The 21100-nt window shown below is 41.7% G+C and overlaps 1 protein-coding gene across 8 annotated transcripts in view; it reads right to left on the bottom strand.

Moving 5' to 3' along the window:
• Nucleotides 1–21100, bottom strand: part of nav2a (neuron navigator 2a) — a 293430-nt gene that overhangs the window by 100821 nt on the left and 171509 nt on the right. For 5 of the 8 annotated variants that reach the window (XM_050043281.1, XM_050043303.1, XM_050043296.1 and 2 more), the window contains one exon: nucleotides 2538–2655. In XM_050043281.1, the coding sequence (XP_049899238.1) occupies nucleotides 2538–2655 (118 nt within the window). Of the gene's footprint in view, nucleotides 1–1366; nucleotides 1385–2537; nucleotides 2656–13610; nucleotides 13698–21100 lie in introns of those variants that run through there. The other 3 variants (XM_050043348.1, XM_050043284.1, XM_050043312.1) reach the window with 2 other exon arrangements.

Here is a 21100-nt window from a genome sequence, read left to right as displayed (position 1 = left end):
ATTTTAAGAGGACTCTGACCGATAAACCAATACAACCAAATTACAGTTTTACTTTATGAGCTCCCCAAAAAAGTCACATTTAGTACTAGTGAAGTATGAAGTGTCACTGACCAAACACGAGCCAACAAGAGAGACATTTTTTAAACATAAAAATAACCTGAAAACAATCAGCAGATTATTCCTACTTTGCAGACAGGAAGACATTTCTGGCATTTTCAATCCCCCTGTCCACATCTTTACATCTCCTTTCATGCATCCATTCAAAAACTATAAGGATGCACCGATTTATCGGCTTAACATTCCTATCAGCTGATATCTGCCTTGTTGACTGTCATCAGCCTATCTTCCTGTTATGTCACATCAATTTCGCACGGACTAAAAAGCAGGGCTCGAAACTAATGGCCACAAACTTAAATTAATGAGCTGGTACAAGAGGAATACAATGACTGTTTGGGAAATGGGCTCTGTGATCTCACGTTGTGTGACAAGATGGCTAGTAGCAGCCAGCGTCTGGTCCTCCCATGGACAACAGAAAATGTGTCTGGGACTAACAGAGATCTTCCTTGGGACACCTTGGGGTCGAAAGGAGGAAGTAAACTCTCTATCTTCAGCTCACAGAGGTTGCACTGAGTTACAGTATGATGTGTTCAAGCTCTATTCAGTAAAAATGAGCATTAAGTGAAGGTAAATGTCGTAAAATGTAGTTTTTGGTGAGAAACTTGAATAAATACAGTCGTTTTAAGGAGAAATTTGTTGATATTTTCCCAGAAATATAAAATAGATATTAGACAGGACATTATGATATATATGTATATCTTTAAGATGTTTTCATGCCAAAGGTTATATTAGAGGTTGTCTCATTAATTTGTATGATTGAATTTGGACTCATTCAAAGGTCATGAAATGATGGGCTTTAATACTTTAGAACAGTTCAGTTATGCAGTTATTTTTATAACAAAGATTTCTTTGTTTCCATGGCACAAAAGGGTGACTAAATAACAACAAAACAGAATAATTTTAAACATCAGTATCTGTATCAGCCCTGAATGTCAAAATTGGCGCATCCCCACCAATCAAAAGAGCAACTTTTAAAAAAACAACACAATGAATCTGTGTTGTTTTCTCATCACATGCAAAAATTAGATGTCAAACAATGCTGTCACTGTTGTAGTTATTACCTCATATTCCTGCCTTACACAAATACAATAATATAACTTTTAGTTCCTGGTTATTTTTGTCTGGAAAGGGTCGACTGTATTCCATGATACAACAAGCTCAGCTACTCCACATCCTTCACCCAGGTGGGCAGACGGACTGTTGCGGGAGTTAAAGTGACTACACCCCTGGAATAATTAGAACAACTTACGCAGCCAACATCATGGCAAGAAGCAGGAGCCAGTGTTATGGTATGAGAGGAGGAGGCCGTCAAGCACGTGATGTAAACACATTTGACATACAAAATGCCCTGAGCCCGATCCAACTCCCAAAAAAGAATCACATGCAGCAGATACAGTATGACAACTATGCAACAGTGAGACTCCTCTCTGTGTGCAGGACGAGGCCGCACAGATCATAGGAAGTATAAATGTGGGTCAGACACAAGGGGGAAGAGCAGGGAGCAGACAGAGTCAGTGACATGCTGAGTCACCGGTCAGCTGGTGTCAGACTGCTTCAGCCTCAATGCTGTCTGCGCATGAAATGACAGGCTGAGGACGGCTCGGACGAAATGACAAGGCTGATGATGATATGGATGAGGGTGAAGGTCAAAAACACAGAGGAACAGCATACTTTTACAGGTTGAATATCTTCATATGCGGTTGGCACATAAGGTTATGAGACACTTTTAAAAGACAGGTGAATCAATTCTAAAATGCAAGTCAATGTGAAAATGACATTGATTCTTGGTTCTGATAAGCCGATCGACACATTTTCACCAATGAGAGGGGGTGTGTAATTACACGTAGTAGAAGACATCTTACAGGTCACTTCAGAAATTTGCTCTTCCATCATTTGGAAAGTTTTTAGGACTTCCCTCATCTGTCTGTCCTTATCTGCAGTTTGTTTAAAGATCATATTTCTGTAAGCCAATAACTTAAAGTAAGAATTAGACAAGTCATTCATACTAAATCTCACCACACACCAGATCCTTTAAAGTTTTTCTTTGTTTCTGAATGAGTTAAAAAAAAGCTAAAATGAATCCAACTTCTTCAGGTTCACTCATGAGCATCAAAGCAAACCTGACAAAGATGGATTTTAACTACTATAATAGTATTTTGTCCTGACTCTATCATCACCTCATGGAAGAAAGTTATTGCATCAGATAGTTCAAGAGTTAAAGGATTTCATTCTGTAACATGAAATCTATCTTGCAAAAGAAAAGCTCCTTATTGGATGATGATGTAGATCTTTTTCTTGGTTAAAGGTTGGTAGTATCTTTAAAAGTAACTAATGACGTGTCACTTTTTTTTCCAGCAAACACATGATCAGAGCTGGTTTCCTTTTTGCAAACTTTGGAATCAAATGTGTGTTTTCCTTACCTACGACCTGTATGATCTCAGCCAGCAGCACTCCGTCTGCGATGTCTGTTTGTAGGTCCTTGATCAGACGCTTGTGTCCTGACTTGGCAAGGTAGTGATTGGCCCAGTCCGTGTAGATCTGCAGTCAGACACAAACACAAACCGCGGTGTTCAGTTATGAGCCAACAAAAATAAAATCCAGTCCAAAACAGGGGCAACCCCATCAAGTCGTCCACGTGTTTCAAACTCCATAAACACTTGAAAACTACAAAAGGTATAAATGGTTGAAGCAAATTTACGACTCTAATAAAATAACAACATGGTTGAATGGGAGCCGAGTAGCCCTCTTTCTTTTGTTGGGGCTCCGATCTGGCATATATCCGCGTGGTATTCAAATTGGGGCCATTGTGCTCAGCCAGGGCATTCATCTCGCAGCGCACGGCGGCTGTTTTCAATGGGCCATGCTGACATCACTCTCTGGGGACAGAAAAGGCCCTTCACTGCCTGGGGGGAGGAGAGGAGGGGGGCAGAGCAAGCATCTGAATAATCTGAATAGCTTCCTTCATAATTAGTCGCCAAACTCTTTCTCTTTTACTCCTTCTCTCTCATCAAGAGGAGTGAGTTTCTATTTCTGGTGAGTTAAAAAAAGGCACACAAAGGTTGAAGTGAAGTAGCACTGAACATTATTCCTAATAAAGAAGAAGTTATTTTTGAGAAACTGATGCCTCATGAATCCATGTCGATTTGAAGCATTGTCAGGCTTGTCTGTAATCTGCAGAGACTCTGTTTAACAAGTGTAACTTCAGAGCAGTTTGTCTCCCACAGGGATCTGGAACATGTGCGACGGCTCGGCTAAATTAAGACACCGCTCCCTCTACAGTATGTCTCACTCTCCTTTTCACACATCCCCGAACACTCAGGTGAAAGAGATGACAGAGGAGAGACAATCAGGACGATTTAGTAACCAAGTTACAGTCAGCTCCCTGCAATGATGTGATTTCTCCAGTGTCATGTAAACGGGAAATCAGATTTTTCAAGCTAGATTTCTCCTGGATAGAGCAGATCTCTTGGCTATGTCCATGTGTCACTGCTCTCCTGCTCTTTATTGTGCACATATGCATTACAGAGTAACTGAAAGTCGAATACATGTCTGAATATGACCTCTTCCAAAGCGAAACATTATTTGTAAAATCCAGACATATTAGCACTGAGAGTAGGGCTGGGCAACATATCAATATTTTATCAATACCATAATATGAGACTAGATACTGTCTGCGATTTTAGATATCAAAAGTGTTGTCTTTTCCTGGTTTAAAAGGCTGCATTACAGTAAAGCGATGTAACTCTATTAACTTATCAGACTGTTCTGGCTATTCTTTTATTTGCAATTACCTACTCAGTCATTATGTTCACATTACTTTTGATTATTTATCAGAAATCTCATTGTGTAAAGATTTAATGAAAGCACCAGTAATGAACCCCACAACATCATTGCAATATTGATACTGAGTAGGCTTGGGCGGTATAAAGGTATTACCGTATACAGTATATTTAGAAATCCTGAAGGTATGATTTTCAAAAATACGTCAAAAATACAGACACTCCTCTTTCTATTAAAGGTCCAGTGTGTAAGATTTAGTGGCAACAAACAGTGAGGACTGCAGACTGTAACCAGCTGAACCTTCTCCAGGTTAGAATTCCTTTACTGTTCATTGTTCAGGAAGCTTTTATGAGGAGCTAGGTTATTAACAGAGGTCTCTTCCTCTCCAAAACAAACAGACCAGGGGATTAAGACCGGTTAAAAAATAAAACGGTTTCACATTACAAATTAGCGTTTCACCAACGCTGTTTGGCATGTCAGAGACGGGTGGCTTGCCCACCACATGCTAGTGTGCTCTCCTTTTTTCTGTGTTAACTTAAGATCCAGACAATCCACATTTTCAGCAGCAGCCAAATTATCTACAGAGGTCTCTTTCGCTCTAAAATAAACAGACCCACTGTCGTAAACCGGTAAAACACTGAATAAAGCAGTTTCACATTAAAAATCAATGTTTTTCCAACACGTCGTGGAGGGGCTTCTAACTACAATGGCCGATGCAAAAACACGAATGGCCCCATCTAGAGCCAGTGTGTGGTTTGTCCATTCCGGGCTACTGTAGAAACATGGCAGTGCAACGTGACAATCTCCATAAATGAGGATGCTGTCCCTAAGTAGATATCAACAGTTCATTCTAAGGTAACAAAAATATGATTCTTATTTTCAGGTGATTATACACTACAGAATACATAATATATTTAATTTCTGCCAATATATCTCCCTACATCCGACACACTGGACCTTTAAACTGATACGAAATGCTGTATTGAGGCGATGTACTGTAGTGCACAGCATGCACCATCAGAGGACAGTCTCTATGAGTGGAAGAGGCAGCTGAGATGAGAAAGATGGCAACTGTGAATGGTGGGGATAACGTTACAGGAGTAGTAAAAAGCCAGCCAGCAACTGCAGAGGCAGACCACAGGGATGGTGATTGTTGGAACAATGGAGGGACTAACCAAGATGGTATTAAACCTGTACCATACATCCTGGTGAAATGTTAGGAGGGTATGAAGGTAATAATAAAATAGATACCACCCAAGCCTAATATCAGGGTATTTGGTCAAACATATTGTGATATTTGATTTTCTCTATGTTGCCCAGCCCTAACTGTAAGCGAAAAATATGTCCACTGACTTACATGACTCTAAAAATAAGTAAAATAAGGTCGAGGAAGGAGGAGAATTATGATTACTGACATGCTACACCTATATAAAAATGTATGTGTCAGCAAGTAGCCACTACACAATGTATAAATGTGTGGTCAGATTTCCTGTGTAACCTCATTTCTCCCAGTTACCTAGTTTCTAATGTGCGTGTCAACTTTCTCAAGAATTACTGTGAAATTCAAGTGCACCTATTAGTACTGAATGAGTGCACAGCATTGTTAGGGTCAAACCTTAGCACAAGCACACACACACAACATGCATGGTGGTGAGTTGTGTGACACGGTTGTGACCCTTGTTTCTTTTTGTTTGCACTGTAAACAGACCCGGAGCTTTTCTGCCATGCTACTCATCAGATGAATCACGGCTCTCATGATGGCTTACAACAGGTGTGCACACTTCAAAGGCAAACACACACGCACATACGTATACTCGTCTTCACACACAAGCTCAGGAGCAAAAGGTTTATGAGAGTACACGACCACACATTAAACACAAAGAGCCTTGGAGCGACATTTAAATCACACAGACTGCATACCCAAACACAAATGCACTGTTATAAAAAGCCTGTTGAGTGACACACAGAGCTAAAAAAAATCCTTCAAGCTGCCAGATTAGACTCTATCCTTTCAATTCACACTCTCAGCTGGTCATGGAGAAAAGGAAGTGCAGTCTTCAGGAGCTTTTTGTGTGTGTGTAACTTTTCTTTGAAGTAGTTTCAGGCTGGTAAATTGAGGGGTTGGAGTGTAATTAAAATCGGGGTGAAACAGGTAGCTGTCAGTCACAGAGGTAGAAACCAGGGTGTAGGGGGGTTAAACAGCCTGAGGACAAGCAGGGGGGCACGGGGGGTTGTAAAAGGAAAGAAAAGGGCAAGTGGGCAAGTCACAACAAGTTGTCTTTTAAGTTCTGAAAATTAAACTTTTCAAAACAGTTTTTGTCTCTCTGATGTCGTCCTCTCAGCCAGAGCATCAAGCCCAAACTTTCAAAGTGATATCTCAGGAACTGGAAGAGGAAACATCCAGGAAGAAATTGTACAATGGACATATAAATGCTCATAGCAGATCTTTTTGGAGGTAAACAAATCATTGTTTAATATATTAAGAGTAAATCAAATGATCATGTCTACTATGAAAGACATTGTTTGCAGTTCAACTTCACAGAATCACCACCTACTCGACTCTTGTTTTAGTTTACAGCAGATTAACTGTATAGTCACATCTCACCTCTTTCAACAATCTTGTTTCTAGCAGCAGCTGGTAGCTATTTTCAGCATACAAGCTCAGATAAACCCACTGTATTCTACCTGTCCAGCACCAACCAGCAGAAATACTGTTGGTAACAAACGTTAGTGGCCAGCTGGTTAATTTAGCAATCTAGCAGCTAAATAGCCAGATGTTTTTCTCAGGAGTTGGTGGAGCAACCCATTCACCAGAAAAAAATGTTGTACTTTTCAGCAATCCATGGAAACGTTATATTTGAAGGTTATTATTTAACAGATACATTAAAACTTGATGTTTCTAACAACACTGTGTTTAACTGTTGGTTATGTTGAGACACAAAACCAACTTTGGCGAGGTTAGGAAACAATCACGTTTTGACTTAAAATACCCACATTCGGTAGCACGAAATACACTGGAAAAGCAGTGACAGGTTGCAAAAAACACCCACATGCAGCTGCACAAAAGTTGCTGGGTAAACAATGACAGATCGCTAAAAAACTACCATGTTAAGTGCAAAAAAGCCACAGCAAAAACGGCAATGGATAGCTACAAAACACCCACATTCAAAGGCACAAAAGCAGCTGGAAAACAGGCAAATAGTTGCTAAAAAACACCCATGTTTACAGCACAAAAACTGCTGGAAAAGCAGTGCCAGGTTGCTGCAAACCACCCACGTTTAATGACACAAAAATCACTGGAAAAGTAGCGACTGGTCACTTGAACAACAGCCATGTTCGTTGGCACAAAAGCCACTGGAAACGCTGACACTGGTGTTGTTGTTTGTTGGACTCAAACATTGGTCTGCAGCAGTCTGCAGCCATCTCGCCTCGATGTCATGCAATCCACTGGCCCTTTACCTCCCGATGACAAAGTCAGCTTCTGTCTACGTCACTTCGTCACTTTAGAAATGATAATATGATACGTATAAAATAGAAATATGGCTCCATATGAAAACGCGTGTTCCTCTGTGTCTGCTGAATGTGTAAACAGGCAACTGTTAGCTAACAAGTTAGCCATAAGGACCACAGAGGCCAAAAACATCATTTAATGAAGCTTTGACTGGCCTGCTATCCTTACAAACTACTGTGATCAGTTGCTGGAGAATACATTTTAATCAAGATGCCTAGCATGTGAAAGCAAACTGTAAACACAAGGGATTAATTACTTGTAACCAATATTAATGAAACCATCACCAGTGAGGCATAACTAGCACTGCAGTCCATCCCACCAGAGACCAAATGTTACAACATCAGTCACATGTCTGCAAATCAAAGCATTAATCCGGATCATGTGTGTTTAACCGCATCTTTATTGTAGCTTCTGTGATCCCAAAATTACTTGAAAGGTCACAGAAAGACAAGGAGAGGAAAGGGTGGGGGCAGATGAGAAGCAGGCTTCAGATCTGAGAGACATTTTAATAAACTGCATGGTTAGTGGAGAGGACTTCATACTGACTCAATATCTATCAGAATGAGGTGACACTGACTCCGGCCCAGTCTCTGCATCAGATCAGAGGGAAGCCCTCTGCATATTGAATAGAAAATTTAATCAAAACTCCCCATGGTGGTAAACGACTGATGAATTGATATTGTAATTATGTGGGTAAGAGGGCGGTGGAGAGGCTAAGTGCTCGGTATTATTACTTCACAGTCCAGGAACTGAGTTCAATTTCAGGCCATTTCTGTGTAGAGATGGCTGGTGAACATCAGTGCATTGTACCAAATTAAATGTGTATGGAGCATCTTGTATCAAAACCTGACAAGTATAAAAGTTGGCATTGAAAGATAAATCAGATTCTTATTCTTTGTATACTTATTCTGCAATCAAGTGTTTCATAATCTAAATATGGACTAATTACCAAGTTAAGATTTTAATTTATTTAGGCAAATTTCTTGTTTGGCTGCTTGTGTAAAGGCAATATTTATCACTGCTGCAATGACTTCAAGATTGTCTTAATCTGTTAAATGGAAAAGGAAAAAATCATAAAAACTATATGCTGCATTTCTGTGTGATGTATATTTGTTCATTTGGGTTTCATCCAACCATCTTAATTAGGCTAAACAATCACCTGCACTGCAGACTCTAAACCTCCTGTCCGTCTAACAGTCAGTGGCACAAGTTCCAAACAGGATACAGAAATAAATAATAAGTGCAACAAGGCCTTACTCCTGAAACATGACCCGTAATGTCACTGCTAATATCATAATAGTAGCATCACTTGCATCTATATGTCAACACAGACTCACTGAGAGATCCCTATCAGTAAGTCTGATGTTTAACAGAAACATTTTCCAGGAGGGAAAATCCCTCCATTCCCAGAAACCTCCAGTAATCCCGACCCTCTTCTCGTGGGATTGAGGGTCTTTTTTAGGAGCTGTAAATTCATGTCAGGGACATTCCCGTCACCAGAGAAAGCAACATGACACTGAGTCATTCACACTGTCAGAATGTCGTACGTGGCCTGTCGAGGTTATTGACCCCAAGCTTTGGGTATTTGAACAAAATCTGGGCATCCTTTTTAACACTGACCTTTAACAGTGAAGTCCAAAAGTATATGAACAGTAACACAGTGTCTACTTGTTTCTGATCTGAACTTCAGGGCATTAAATTTGGAATTAAAGAATTATGTTAAGATCAAAGTGTTGATTTTCAGTTTTAATTAGAGGCTGATCATGTCCAAATTGGACCGGTCTAGAACTTAGAGCCCTGAAAACACTGACATTGTGACATTCATCTAAACTCAGATCAAAGTCTAAGACTTGTAAACAACTGACCATGCTTCATCATGCATTGCATGAAAGCCAGGATCCATGTGCATGTTCACATAATAAGGTCCAATTTAAGCCTTCAGAAGTGACAGAGTCATCTCTTCAAAGCTTGTGACAAGCAGCCACGAGTTACTCATTCAGACAGCTGCGCCTTTTTATTTCTCACACAAACACACAGATCTGCTTCATATCCAGCATCCCCGCTGCCCCGGCTTGCTGAGTCACCAGGCTGGTGTGCGATGCCTACAGAAGGGCATGACGCACACAGGCCATCCCCGCAGCGCTGGGTCAGCCTGAGCGGAGAGAGGGTGAGGGCAGCCAGGGCATCACACTGAGAGAGTGCCCTTGAGTTGAAAGAGTGAAAAGTTAGTTTTTTGTTTTAGCCGGATGGCTCAGCTGCAGATGCAGAGGCGTAAGTTTAGCAAATGTCACGTTATATAATGACTAAGGGTGATTATACAGTAGGAGGAGCTACACAGATGTGCTTTAGAGCTTCTTGTGGCTTCTTGTGTGTGTTTGTGTGTTAATGTCTCTATGAAACTGTCACTCAGCTGGAGCACCCACATCGCATTACTTCACTCTCGCAGCCCTGTTGTTGGTTGCACTGACACTGACTTGTTGAGTGCATGCTAAGCAGCACACACTTGCATCATTGCTGTTGGGTGAACACTTTTAGAAGTTCAGAAAAACCACCAGCTTTCAGGTCAGTTAGTGGATTTTTTTTTATTTTTCCTGTGGGTTCAAATTGGAAGAATGCTTGCCAAATCTTCCCAAAACACCAACAGTTTACTCACATTCAGTCAAATACACAGCCAGACTCAATCTGCACATAACAAGTTCCTTGTAACCACGATGAGAGTGTAACATTTTCTTGTTTTCTCATTCACCATTTTCTAATCTATTAAGTATTTGCCTTATAGAGCTTATTGGTAGCAGACACACAGAAACATGGTGGAAAGCACGAATATTACACATAATGTTAATTAGTTACATAGAGTTAATTACAGAGCAGACTCCAAAGAAAAAGTGGAACACAAATGCACTTTGTGGTCAGCTATACATGCTAGCAGCTGCATAAATACCCACAAACAGGACATTCGTGAGTTCCTACAAAAATATTTTTCACTCTCAATAGGCCTATAACATATTATGTTAAATTTAAAGATTAATGATTTTAACATTTCCACATTTTAATGCAAAAAATGGTTGGTAAAATTTTTGGCAAAATGTTTTGTAGAGGTCCTGTCAAACTGACTTTACTTGAAGAGATCTTAGAGCAGTGATACTTAACTTAGGCCTGTAGGCTGAATTTGGCCCCCAAAAAGGTGCCGGGTGGGCCCCAAACCATTTTCTAATTCACAATGAAAATAGACTGATTCAAACTGGGAATTTCTTTTGTACTTTTAACGTAAATAAGGTGCCAGAGTCCATTCAAAAGCATCAAAAAAATGCCACATCAGGACCCTGCAACAACCCAACAGAGGTCCAGGCTAAGCCCCTCGTGTCATTAAATCCTTAACACACCCCTCCGTACACCATATCTGCTCTAAACTGCTGTGACTGGCTCCTGGTCTCCTGACATTTTGCAAAAGTGGCCTCTGGGCAAAGCAAGTAGAGTATCTCAGTCCTAGAGGAGCCAACCATTTGCTCAACCCCTCGACCACTAAAGTTCTTTATCAGGACAATTTCATGAAATCACAAAAACAGGAGCAACTAAGTGTTCCTGTGACAATATGTTGGATTTGTTTGCTAAAGATGGCTGGTGACCGGAATCAGACGTTTTTTTTTTTAGCTTTACCAGCCATGACTGGTGATGGTCTTAGATGTAACCGCTCCTGTGCCGATCAAATGTACATGCATGTGTTGCATGACGGTACACGTTGCAAAACAGCAGCACAACAATAACTAGCTATTGTCAGAGCCAATGCAACTCATTGTAAAAGTTGTCATTCATACCTATGCCATGCTGCACACAGTTAAAGAGCTACTGTGTTAAGCTAACTAGCAGACTAGGGTATACGGGTATACCATCCAAATCTGTATTCATCACAAAGTTGATAAGTAGCTCAAAGTGTAGCAAAGCTAATATTAAATGTTTCATGTAATGGGGTGCAAGATGGTAAAACAATTATCATCTTAGTCTGAGACGTATAACTCAACAAAAACACAAATATATGGGTGGTCTGCCCCAGTCTACGAGTTAGCCGATGAGTCAAGATAACTAGCTCAAAATTTTCACACAGAAAAGCTAATGCTTACCGTTTCATCTAAGTGAGTGGAAAATGCCAAAACAATGACTGCCATATTCTGGTAGGTATAGTTCAATACAAACACAGAGTTGGGTGGTTTAATCTAGTTCCCTAGTTAGTCTAGTTAGCTTTCTTACCAAGTAGGGTCCATTTGATATATTCAGTAGTTTATTCCTTGGCAGCAAAACGTTTTAATGCTCATGATTCAAAGAAAAATAAAATGATAACCTTAGTTGAGATGAGAGGAAGCTGTTAAGCAGTTGGGAGAGATTTTCCTGAGTTGTTTTCTACCAGAAAGGGATCTCTTGGTTAAGGTTCGGAAAAAGTCGTGGTTTCAGTTATAATGAATAGATTTTTGTCAGAAAGGGCTTTCATGGAGAAAGCTTACAAGGAAAACTTCTCCCATGTGCAGCTGTAAATCAAGCATGACCTGATAATGCCCCCACAATCCTGAGAAATTGTTTGAAAACCAGAAATCAGAATCGGCCAAGAAAAATTGAGCATAGCCTCAGTTCAGGCAAGATCAGCTCACATCCCAGCTACATCAGCTGATCTCAAACAGTCCAATCAACTGATGGAGCAGCTGACTGATAGAAGAGAGTCAGCTGATAGATCACATGATTCCTTTCTATGCAACCAATTGGCAAATCTCATTCAGGGCGCCCTATTTAAACTGCTCTGGCCTGCTTACTGTTGCTGCTTCCTCTGCAAGCCGCTTTACAACCTGCCTTCAGTGTCATTTCTGTTTGTTATTAATGCTGCTCTGTTCTGTTCCCAGAGGGGTCTTTGCTGCTGCACTCACTGCCTTAGGCTTTCCATGTAGGCGCATGGAAGGGCAGATAGGTGTGCTCTCTTTGCCTTATAGCTTTCCATGCAGGCGTGTGGAAGAGGCTTTCTGCATGGGCATAGGAAAGGCAGAGAGGCCCCAGAATAGAGCCATACCGCCAATTATCATATGACAGAAATAAAGTTTTCTCTGACTTAAGTGCTCCTGACTGAATTGCAATCGGTTCATCTCTAACGTTTGCCAAACACTTTGGGTCTGTACATTTTAGCATAATAATAACACTGTTGCACATTTCTTATTTCAGTGGGTTTTGAGTCTCTTTCATAACTGACCTGCTGAATTTTCTCAACCTGTTGAGGAACATTAAGTCTTCCCTTTGAAGTCCAAGCATGAAATCATGAACCAGCAGCAACATTTTCTTTTTTTCAAATTTTTACATGACAGAGTAGCACACAACACCTCAGGTCTTTCCATGAAAGCACAGTTCTCACATACATCGACGTTGCACAGCTTTCCAGAAACAATTATGTTGATAACTTGAGGACTATTAGCCTTATTACTTCCAGGGTTCAGCAAGCAACCTAAAAAGTGCTGCACTTAACACACCATTATGAACTAATCTACCAACATGAGTAAGAACTATAAAGAGAACACAGCACGACCCAAGCTGCTGTAAAGTGTTATCTCTCACGAGAAGCTTTCATAGGGATCCAGGACTTAAACAGCTCTCTTTATAAGTCAGGTAATGGCACTAAACTGAGTGCTGAGTCCACAAAAGACATGATCTGATAACAGTGCTTTCTTCTATCTTTTGAAGGGAAATCTCCCCTTTGAACGTCAAGTGCATAGCCTCTGTCACTGACCATGTTTAGAACATCCTGGGCTTTATGAGGTAGAACAAAATCCCAACCGTAAGCTTTCATTTGAAACAGGCAGGTAGTGTCTGTTACCTGCCTCTCTGTCAGGGGGCTTCTAAAATAATTCCCGGCTGCTCCTGGAGATCTGGCTCTGCCCCTGACGTTTCTATTTCAAGCTGACCCTTCCTCTTAAGTCTCTTTCTCTCATAACTCCCAGGTCCTCTCAGTTAACATACAACCACTTTATCTTTACTGTGAATGTTTTCCTCCACGCTACTGTGTGTTCACTTCAGGGCTGCTTCAAATTGGACACCTAACTACAACGTTAAACACTTCTTAGCTCATCAACAGGTGGATAGCTTAAGCAAAAACGCATGCATGACACTAACAGCCCATGACCTCTAAAACCCTCACAGTGTTAAACCCTCCCTTCCCTCACTGGTATCTTACCAGTTTGTAGTTTTGGCAGGAGAAGCGGCTGTAGCTCCTGTCCGGCACCCTGAGGCCGCCATACTCCGCCATGAGTGCCTGTCACCTTGATAAAGACGACTAACTGGGCAAAGCAAACTAGAGGTCCATAAACATCCAGAAGACCAAAACACGAGTGCGCTCTGTCATAAAGGCAGAGTGGAGCGGGTAAATATAGCCACGCTGTTTGATGACTCTCCTCTCCACCTCAAATCTCCACGACCGCTCTGTGTGTCTGTATGAGCAGGACATGCTTTACTCCTCTTCATATGTACCTCTCTCTCTCAGGTCCTGTCAGACTGCTTCATAGTGAAGCCTCAGTCACACTGACACTGTTTTAACCTCTCTCCCTCTCCGGGTGTCATTCATCTGTCTGTCTGAGTCAGACACCCTGACTCAGTTCCCTCCTCTGCTACTGGTGCGGAGACAGACGGCAACAAAAAACCTTGAAATGGAACAATTTATTTTTTGGCCACCCTACTGCAGCAACTATGATTTAATTTCATATATGTATCTTGATAATTGTAAATAAGTATGCGAACAGACAGACGATACATGTTTTCAACGGATTACTATTATGCAACAAACATTTCTGATGAAAGTAGAAGGTGTAGCTGCTTCCTCTTCTGTTTTATGAAGACTAAACAAAGCCCTAAACTCCTAAGTGTAATGATTTATTAACTGGCAAGCTGTCAGATCCTTATGGGGTTCATATGGTCTTGTTCCACTGGTTCATAACTAACAATGATCGTATGATTCCGCTGTTGCATCACAGCAGGGGAAAACTCCTCTGACTAGCAATATGGTCTACCTGCTAGGTAGCACGGCCAGCCTATATAGTCCCTCAAACAAGCCGTGTCTTGTGCTGTAGTGACTCAACACTATCTGTGATCCAGGCAACTAGAAAAAGCCCAGTTGCCCCCTGAGTCCGAGGCAGATGGTGTAAATGTGATGGGATGTCTCTCCTCGATGTGACAGACCTCCTAACGCTGACTGACAGAACACTTTAGTGTCTTCTTCCTCTGACACACCTGGCGCTGTACATCAGCAGGCGCCCACACACCCACACACACACATGAAACAGAAGTTCACATGGAGGTCTCAGATCTCCCTTGCAGGACTGTGCTACTGTTTAAATCCAGCTATTGTCTTCTGTCCTGCTGATTTAACTTAAACCAGCTTTAACCACTGTGCTGACATCAGCGCCGTCCTGCTCCATATTCATACTCTAACATGAATTCACACCTAAAAGCTGCCCAGAAAAAAAAAACACACTTCTACTGCAGGCCTCACAGGAGCTTCAGTGACGAAACTCAACACACTGATGGCCTTGATCAAGGACACACACATTTGTGTGACAGGAGTGAGTGGGATTTACAAAAGCAATCACATATTCCCATGAATATTTAATGTAAGGTTTGAGTTTACAGTTAATTACTTCTCCCTTTCTCTGTGGCATTAATCACTTGCATGTTTGATCTCTGGCATTTTGCTGGTAACACTGGTAGAATATTGCAACCAACCAACCACACATTGAGCATAAACTCCTTTGTGTGCGTTTGTAACTTGTGCGCTATCTGTAGAGGCCTGTGTCACAGTGTCTCTCACAAGTATAAACAAGGTTTTAGAGAGTTCATTTTTGCTCACAGATCATGCTACAGTGGCGTGTAAACTAAGAGCTCATCAGAGGGGCAAATGGCTGTGACATTTGGCCAGAAATTAAGCATACAGGTGCCACATTAGGGCTCAGACATACACTGTTTAAATAAAGGTTAAAAGGAAAGAACTCCTTGGCAGGGAGAGTACAACAGGCGGGGGCTGATGCTGAAGAGGCCTGTAATAATCGTCTTTCATGCAGGTATGCTTGCCAATCTTTAATACACACAGCTGCCTGGTATACTTGCTGTAGAAAGGAGTTTAAAAGGGTTGGCATAAATTAAAAAACATCAAAAATGTGGCTTTGTGCTCCTTAGTGTAAACAAGTTCACCAGTTTTTAATGCACAGCCTCTCCACTGTATGATAATATCTCATGGTCAGCTCTGGAGCTTGTTAAAGGATTTCTTAACCTCGATGAATTATAACAAATCCTATAAATACTCCAGTTTCCCCAGCCATCTTTAAGGCTTTTTTCACTGTGAATATTATATTTCCTAAGCTGAAGGCTAGCCCTGTAACAGCCCACTGGAGTTACTTACTGTAAGTGGAATACACAGATGACTTAGAAAACACATATTCTTGTCAGCGACCCCTCCTGCTGCCTGACAAAGCCAAGTCTCATCGATAAGGACTCAGCAGCTCTCTGCACTGCTGCAGGCTGAGGGCGACATGTGGCGACACATCCCCTCTGACCCAGTCTGGGCCGACCAGCAGATGGCTGGTGGGAAGATGATGGATGGACTTATGGATTTACTCACACAATGATCTAACAGAAGGATGCAGGAAGGGGAAGGAGTGGTGGGTAAGTGCAAGTGCAAGTGATACACTTATCATAAAGTGTGTTACTTTCTCTATCACACCTTACATCCAGAGTCACCCAAGAGCTGTGAATTCAGGAATCTCCCTCAGTTTAAGTAAGTCAGCACTGAGCGAAGGGACTCATCGTCTGCACAGTGCTCGGTGAACAGGACGTGGACAGATGGCTTCTAAAAAAATCACCGTCCCTGTCCGTATGATATGACAACAGAGGAGTGCAGTCTGCTCTGCCAGCTGCTGTGATGCTTTATACCGGACACAATGACTCCAACACTGGGCTTTAACACTGATGCTTCTGGTGCACGAGCTGGACTGGGGCATCCTGGTGGCTCAGTGGGGTGAAATGCATGTTGTCCCGCCTCTCTCCTCATCTTCCCAACTCTACTGTCTGATAAGGGATAAAGGTACTGATCTGCTGACTCACTTCAGTTTGATTCTGTTTCTGTGCAGTCAATATGAATCACCTCAATTAAATAAAATGGTGTGAAACATCTACTTTAAATTTCATGTGACAGGGCTGGGCTGGCTTCCTTTACACATTAAGTTTGGTTAAATAGACTTTCCATAGTAGTTCAGTGGCTTGATGTGGTACTATAATGTGTCAGATTAAACCAGACTAATTCCATCAAATAAGGCATGAGAAATATGAACTGGAAAATTTGACCTGTAAAGATCGCTGTTGAGATTTCAAGAATACTAAAGAATCCAGAACAGTGCCCAGTAGTTGCTCCAAACAGAGGTCATTTTGTCAAACAACTTTGTAGTTTTTTGGTTAGTTCCCCTACCTTTTCTTTAACCCTATGTTAATCTTTTTACATTTACTCTGCACTGTTTGGCTGATTGGTGTGTTGCTTCTTGTCTCTGGCTTTTGTTCCCAGCAAATGTGCTTGCTCAAGTGGCTCCTGTTGTAATGTGAAGTCACATCTGCTAAACCAATCACTAGGACAGTGCTACCAAAAAATATCTGGACCTAAGATTTAATATCACCTCCTGAGCAGTGACCATATTTAACTCCAGCATCTCGTCTGAGAAGCAGGCAGAGATTAGAAAACATAAGTAGAACTCGTGACAATGTCTACATGTTATAATGTGTTACTTTACTACTATCGTCGTACTCTCTCCATCACCACTGCAGCTGGAGCTGCTTCCCCTTCTTCTCAGCTCCCAGCAGGATGCACCATAGATATTTTTTGGTCTGTGGGGCCCCTGGCAGCTACTTTATCCCCTTCTGTTCTCTGTTGTACTCACACAGACCTCTCAAGTGGCTTTAGCCCACAGAAAGCTGAAACAGGCCACTCCAAATGAGCCCTCATGTCTCTGCTTGCTCTCTGTTTGGCACATGAAAGACATGTGGCTTTGTGAGGCATGGAGGCCATACCAGGCACATGGTAGACAAAACGACTTGGCAAGAAATCTGCAGTTTAGAGTATGGGAAACAGAGTCATTCATCAGACAGCCAAGAGACGGAGTGTGCATGTGTGGTCATGTGTACATGAGATACATAAACTGATTTGAAACTCACTGCTGGTGGGTCAAAACTCAAACTGCAAAGATGTAACATCTGTTCCCAATAGTGATAGTCCTGTAATGCTTGTGTACACCATTTACCCTGTCTATCTAACAATGCACAAATATTCAGAGGTTAATCCAGGATATTATAATATTGACTCATGAATAAAAGACTTTTAAATCCCCTAAATTGGTATTTGGGTTGCTGTGCAGCTGAAATAGCACAGCAGTGTCTGGCATGCAACATCTGATCAGGACAAATCCTGAGACATGCAGCCTGATGCACATGAGGGCACAGCAGCCCTGCAAGAGTTATTAAAGAGGGCTTAGCTTGTTAGTGGTACTGTGTGAGTAAGCAAACCATATGCAATGATAAAACTGATTTCCCTGCAGAGACAGCTGCCTTGTGGTCCTTGAAAAACATTGAATCACTCTGCAGGTGTGGCACAGAAGCAGCGAAGGTCTGCACGCTATATGGTAACCTCAGTTCTGAATTGCAAAACCGTTATGTATAGACTCATACAAAAGTAATCCCTCTCAATCATCATGTACAACCCATAGGAGTGGATTGTAAGTGTGTGTGGCAGTGTATGTATCTGCAGAAACTCTGCTCTCTGCCTGTATTTTTTTATATGATTCTTATTTTGCTATGTTTGGGACATTCCTGGGCACAGTGTGCAGGTGAGGTCAAGATTTTCTAAAAAAGCAGTGACCAGGTACTGGCAGCACACGTCAAAAAGGAACTGATGGTAATATTGAACAAAGCACAGAAAAAACGCAAATATAGCAACATGAAACGCTAAATGGACAAAGCTCATCCCAAAAATTAGTGAATCTGTGGCCGGCTTTCACTTTTGCTGGTGAGCACTGAAGGAGAGGGTGGTGATGAAGAACGTAGCGGAGTTAGCCTGTTTTCTGTTGGAGAAGCAGGTGCTGACAGTTAGGTGTTAGATATCTGAAGTATCCACTTTTCCATTACAACAAAAGTAATGTTCCTACAAGAGTAGCAGCTTGCAGTGTATGCTCAAGCAGTATTGGGAGGAGGGGCCACGTGTAAATTTTGTCTAGAGTGATAGTGTAATCTTTCAGTTGCTTTAAAATGGGTATCCTGTTCCCTTGTAATCAAATGCACATCCTGAATTCTGCTGCAGTCTGCATTCAAATCTGGCGAGACACCTTTGTTGCATGTCATCCCCTCCATTTGGCCATAGTTCTAGATGCACTACAGCTAAGGGCCCTGACACACCATTCCAACAGTCGGTCATTGCTCAATGTTTTGGCGGTGTGCCCACACCGTTGGCACTAGTTGGCCCTTGTTGGCTTTTTTTCCTTCTTGTTTTTTGCTGTTTCAGCAGTTTGAATCGCCATCAGACACTGCAGAGCCCATCAATCTGACTGGCAGTTCAGCTCAGTGCATGAGAAGAGAAACAGAAGTGAGGAAAGCAAAAAAAAAGATGATTTAAGTCAAGAAGACCTGAGATCAAAACAAACTTGTTATTTTAGGTAACATTATGTTTTTAGCCGTTGAGCTCTTCAGTAGAGATGGTACACAATTGTTCGTGGTATTGTTCGCCAGCGCCCGGTACATATCACTTGTTCTTTCAACCTCGATTGAATGACGAATACTATTGACTGACGATACCTGCTGCTATGGAAACTTATCTCCTCTCATGTAGGGGCAGAACATACAATCTAGTTGGCCATTAGCTGTTGTGGTGTATTCATGTGCTTCTTTTTGGCTGGGACACAGGCGACATGAGGCAACGCAGCAGCAGCCCTTTGTTGCCACTAGTTTTTATATGTCGATCTAGTGTGTCTGGGCCTTAGGCTACCTTTGACATCCTATGTTCAGCTCAAGCTCAGGACCTTGGCTGCACAGTAACGTTGAACTTTCTCTTCACTTCAGGCCATTAAGAAATACTAAAATTTCATAAGTTGATTATTAAATTTAAAAAAAAAAAAAAAAAGGCCGTAGCACAAAGCAACTGAAAATGTGGTCTGGAGGGATCTGAATTTACCTCACTGGAGATTTAAAACTCTAGCCAAGACAGGTAGCTGATTTCCACTTTTTTCAGTTGAGCAGTTCAATGCATGCAATTGCTACTGTGGGCACCAGTCAGAGTCCGTCAAGGCTACACACATGTATTGTCACAGAGAAGCACCATGCACCACTTGGCATCTAGAGCCCAGCTAGTCCAGCCACAAAGTTCAAATTCCTCCTTAATCATTAGGAGTTTAATACACAGTTTAATACATTCAGCACACTTGCGTTTTGCCATGTCGTCAAGCTAGTTTGCTGTCTCTGTCAAAAGGCTGTCTGTTTATCACTCTACAGCACGAAACGGCATTTCAAAATAAAAACCAAAAATTCACCGTACTTAAAAATATAGTGGTTTTTTTTTACAAACCTGACATGTGTGTGAATCATTTGCGCTCTATTCAGAGCCGACCCACGACCCACTTTTGGACCGAGACCCACCAGTTGGGAACCACTGATCTAGAAAATATACCTTATCTAAAATCAATTACGGTTCAATTCAATTCTTAATTTTTTTTTTTTTTTTGTGCTCCGTGTATAGTGGCATGTCTCCGATCAGGATGAAACACATAAATCACACATTCTGATTTATGCTGCACAGGTCGTGTGATGACATAAGGACCACGACAATCAAATAATCAATAGACCCGGATTAGAACAGAGAGGGTTATGGACATCGACTACACTTCATAATAAAAAGGAAGGTCATTTTAATTTCTGGAAGTGTGTGCACATGTTCAAGTGTGCCTGCCTGTAATCCCTTTGTCATTCCCACTCTCTCTCTCCTACACACACACAAACACACATACGCTGACCCTGTGGCCCACCGGCATCCCGTCAGTCATGCTGTGTGGAGGTTGGCGGTGTGTAATTAAACTAGCCTTCTTATCAGCTCATCTCTAGACTCTGGTAATAACCTCCTCTGCTTCCATCTCCCCTTCCTCTGTGTGCACGGCAGATCCAGATAAGGACCATGGCAGAAAGAGAGAGACACGGAGAAAGACACGGAGAAAAGAAAGAGAGAAAGATTGTGTCCCATCAGTCTGTGTTATGTGTAAACTCAACAGGGTGCTCATTATATAAACTGACTTTTATTAAATCTGCTGCTTCCTACTTTTATCACACACATCAGCCACTACAAAGATCTTTTTTTCCTCATTTGCTTGCACCACATGACCTATCTGCACCTGGCCAACCCTGTATTTTATCACAGTGTCCCAGATCCTGTTGAATATTTACCATCTCTTTGGCAGTGAACACATATATTAAACCAAACAGCAGTCAACAGAGAAGAACCACAGACTGTCCTTCTCTTATAAATGCTTGAAAGGATAATGCACACGCACGCACGCACGCACGCACGCACGCGCATAAATGTTCTGCAAAACTGTGGCTGAAGTCCTCGCTAAGCCTATTTTAAGTTTCCATGCAGACATCAAAGTGAAGCTAGTA

This window comes from Epinephelus moara, chromosome 1, assembly GCF_006386435.1.
Source record: "Epinephelus moara isolate mb chromosome 1, YSFRI_EMoa_1.0, whole genome shotgun sequence".
In the NCBI taxonomy this organism is placed as follows: Eukaryota; Metazoa; Chordata; class Actinopteri; order Perciformes; family Serranidae; genus Epinephelus; species Epinephelus moara.
The sequence above is the reverse complement of the archived record's forward strand: the minus strand, read 5'-3'. Positions and strand labels throughout refer to the sequence as shown.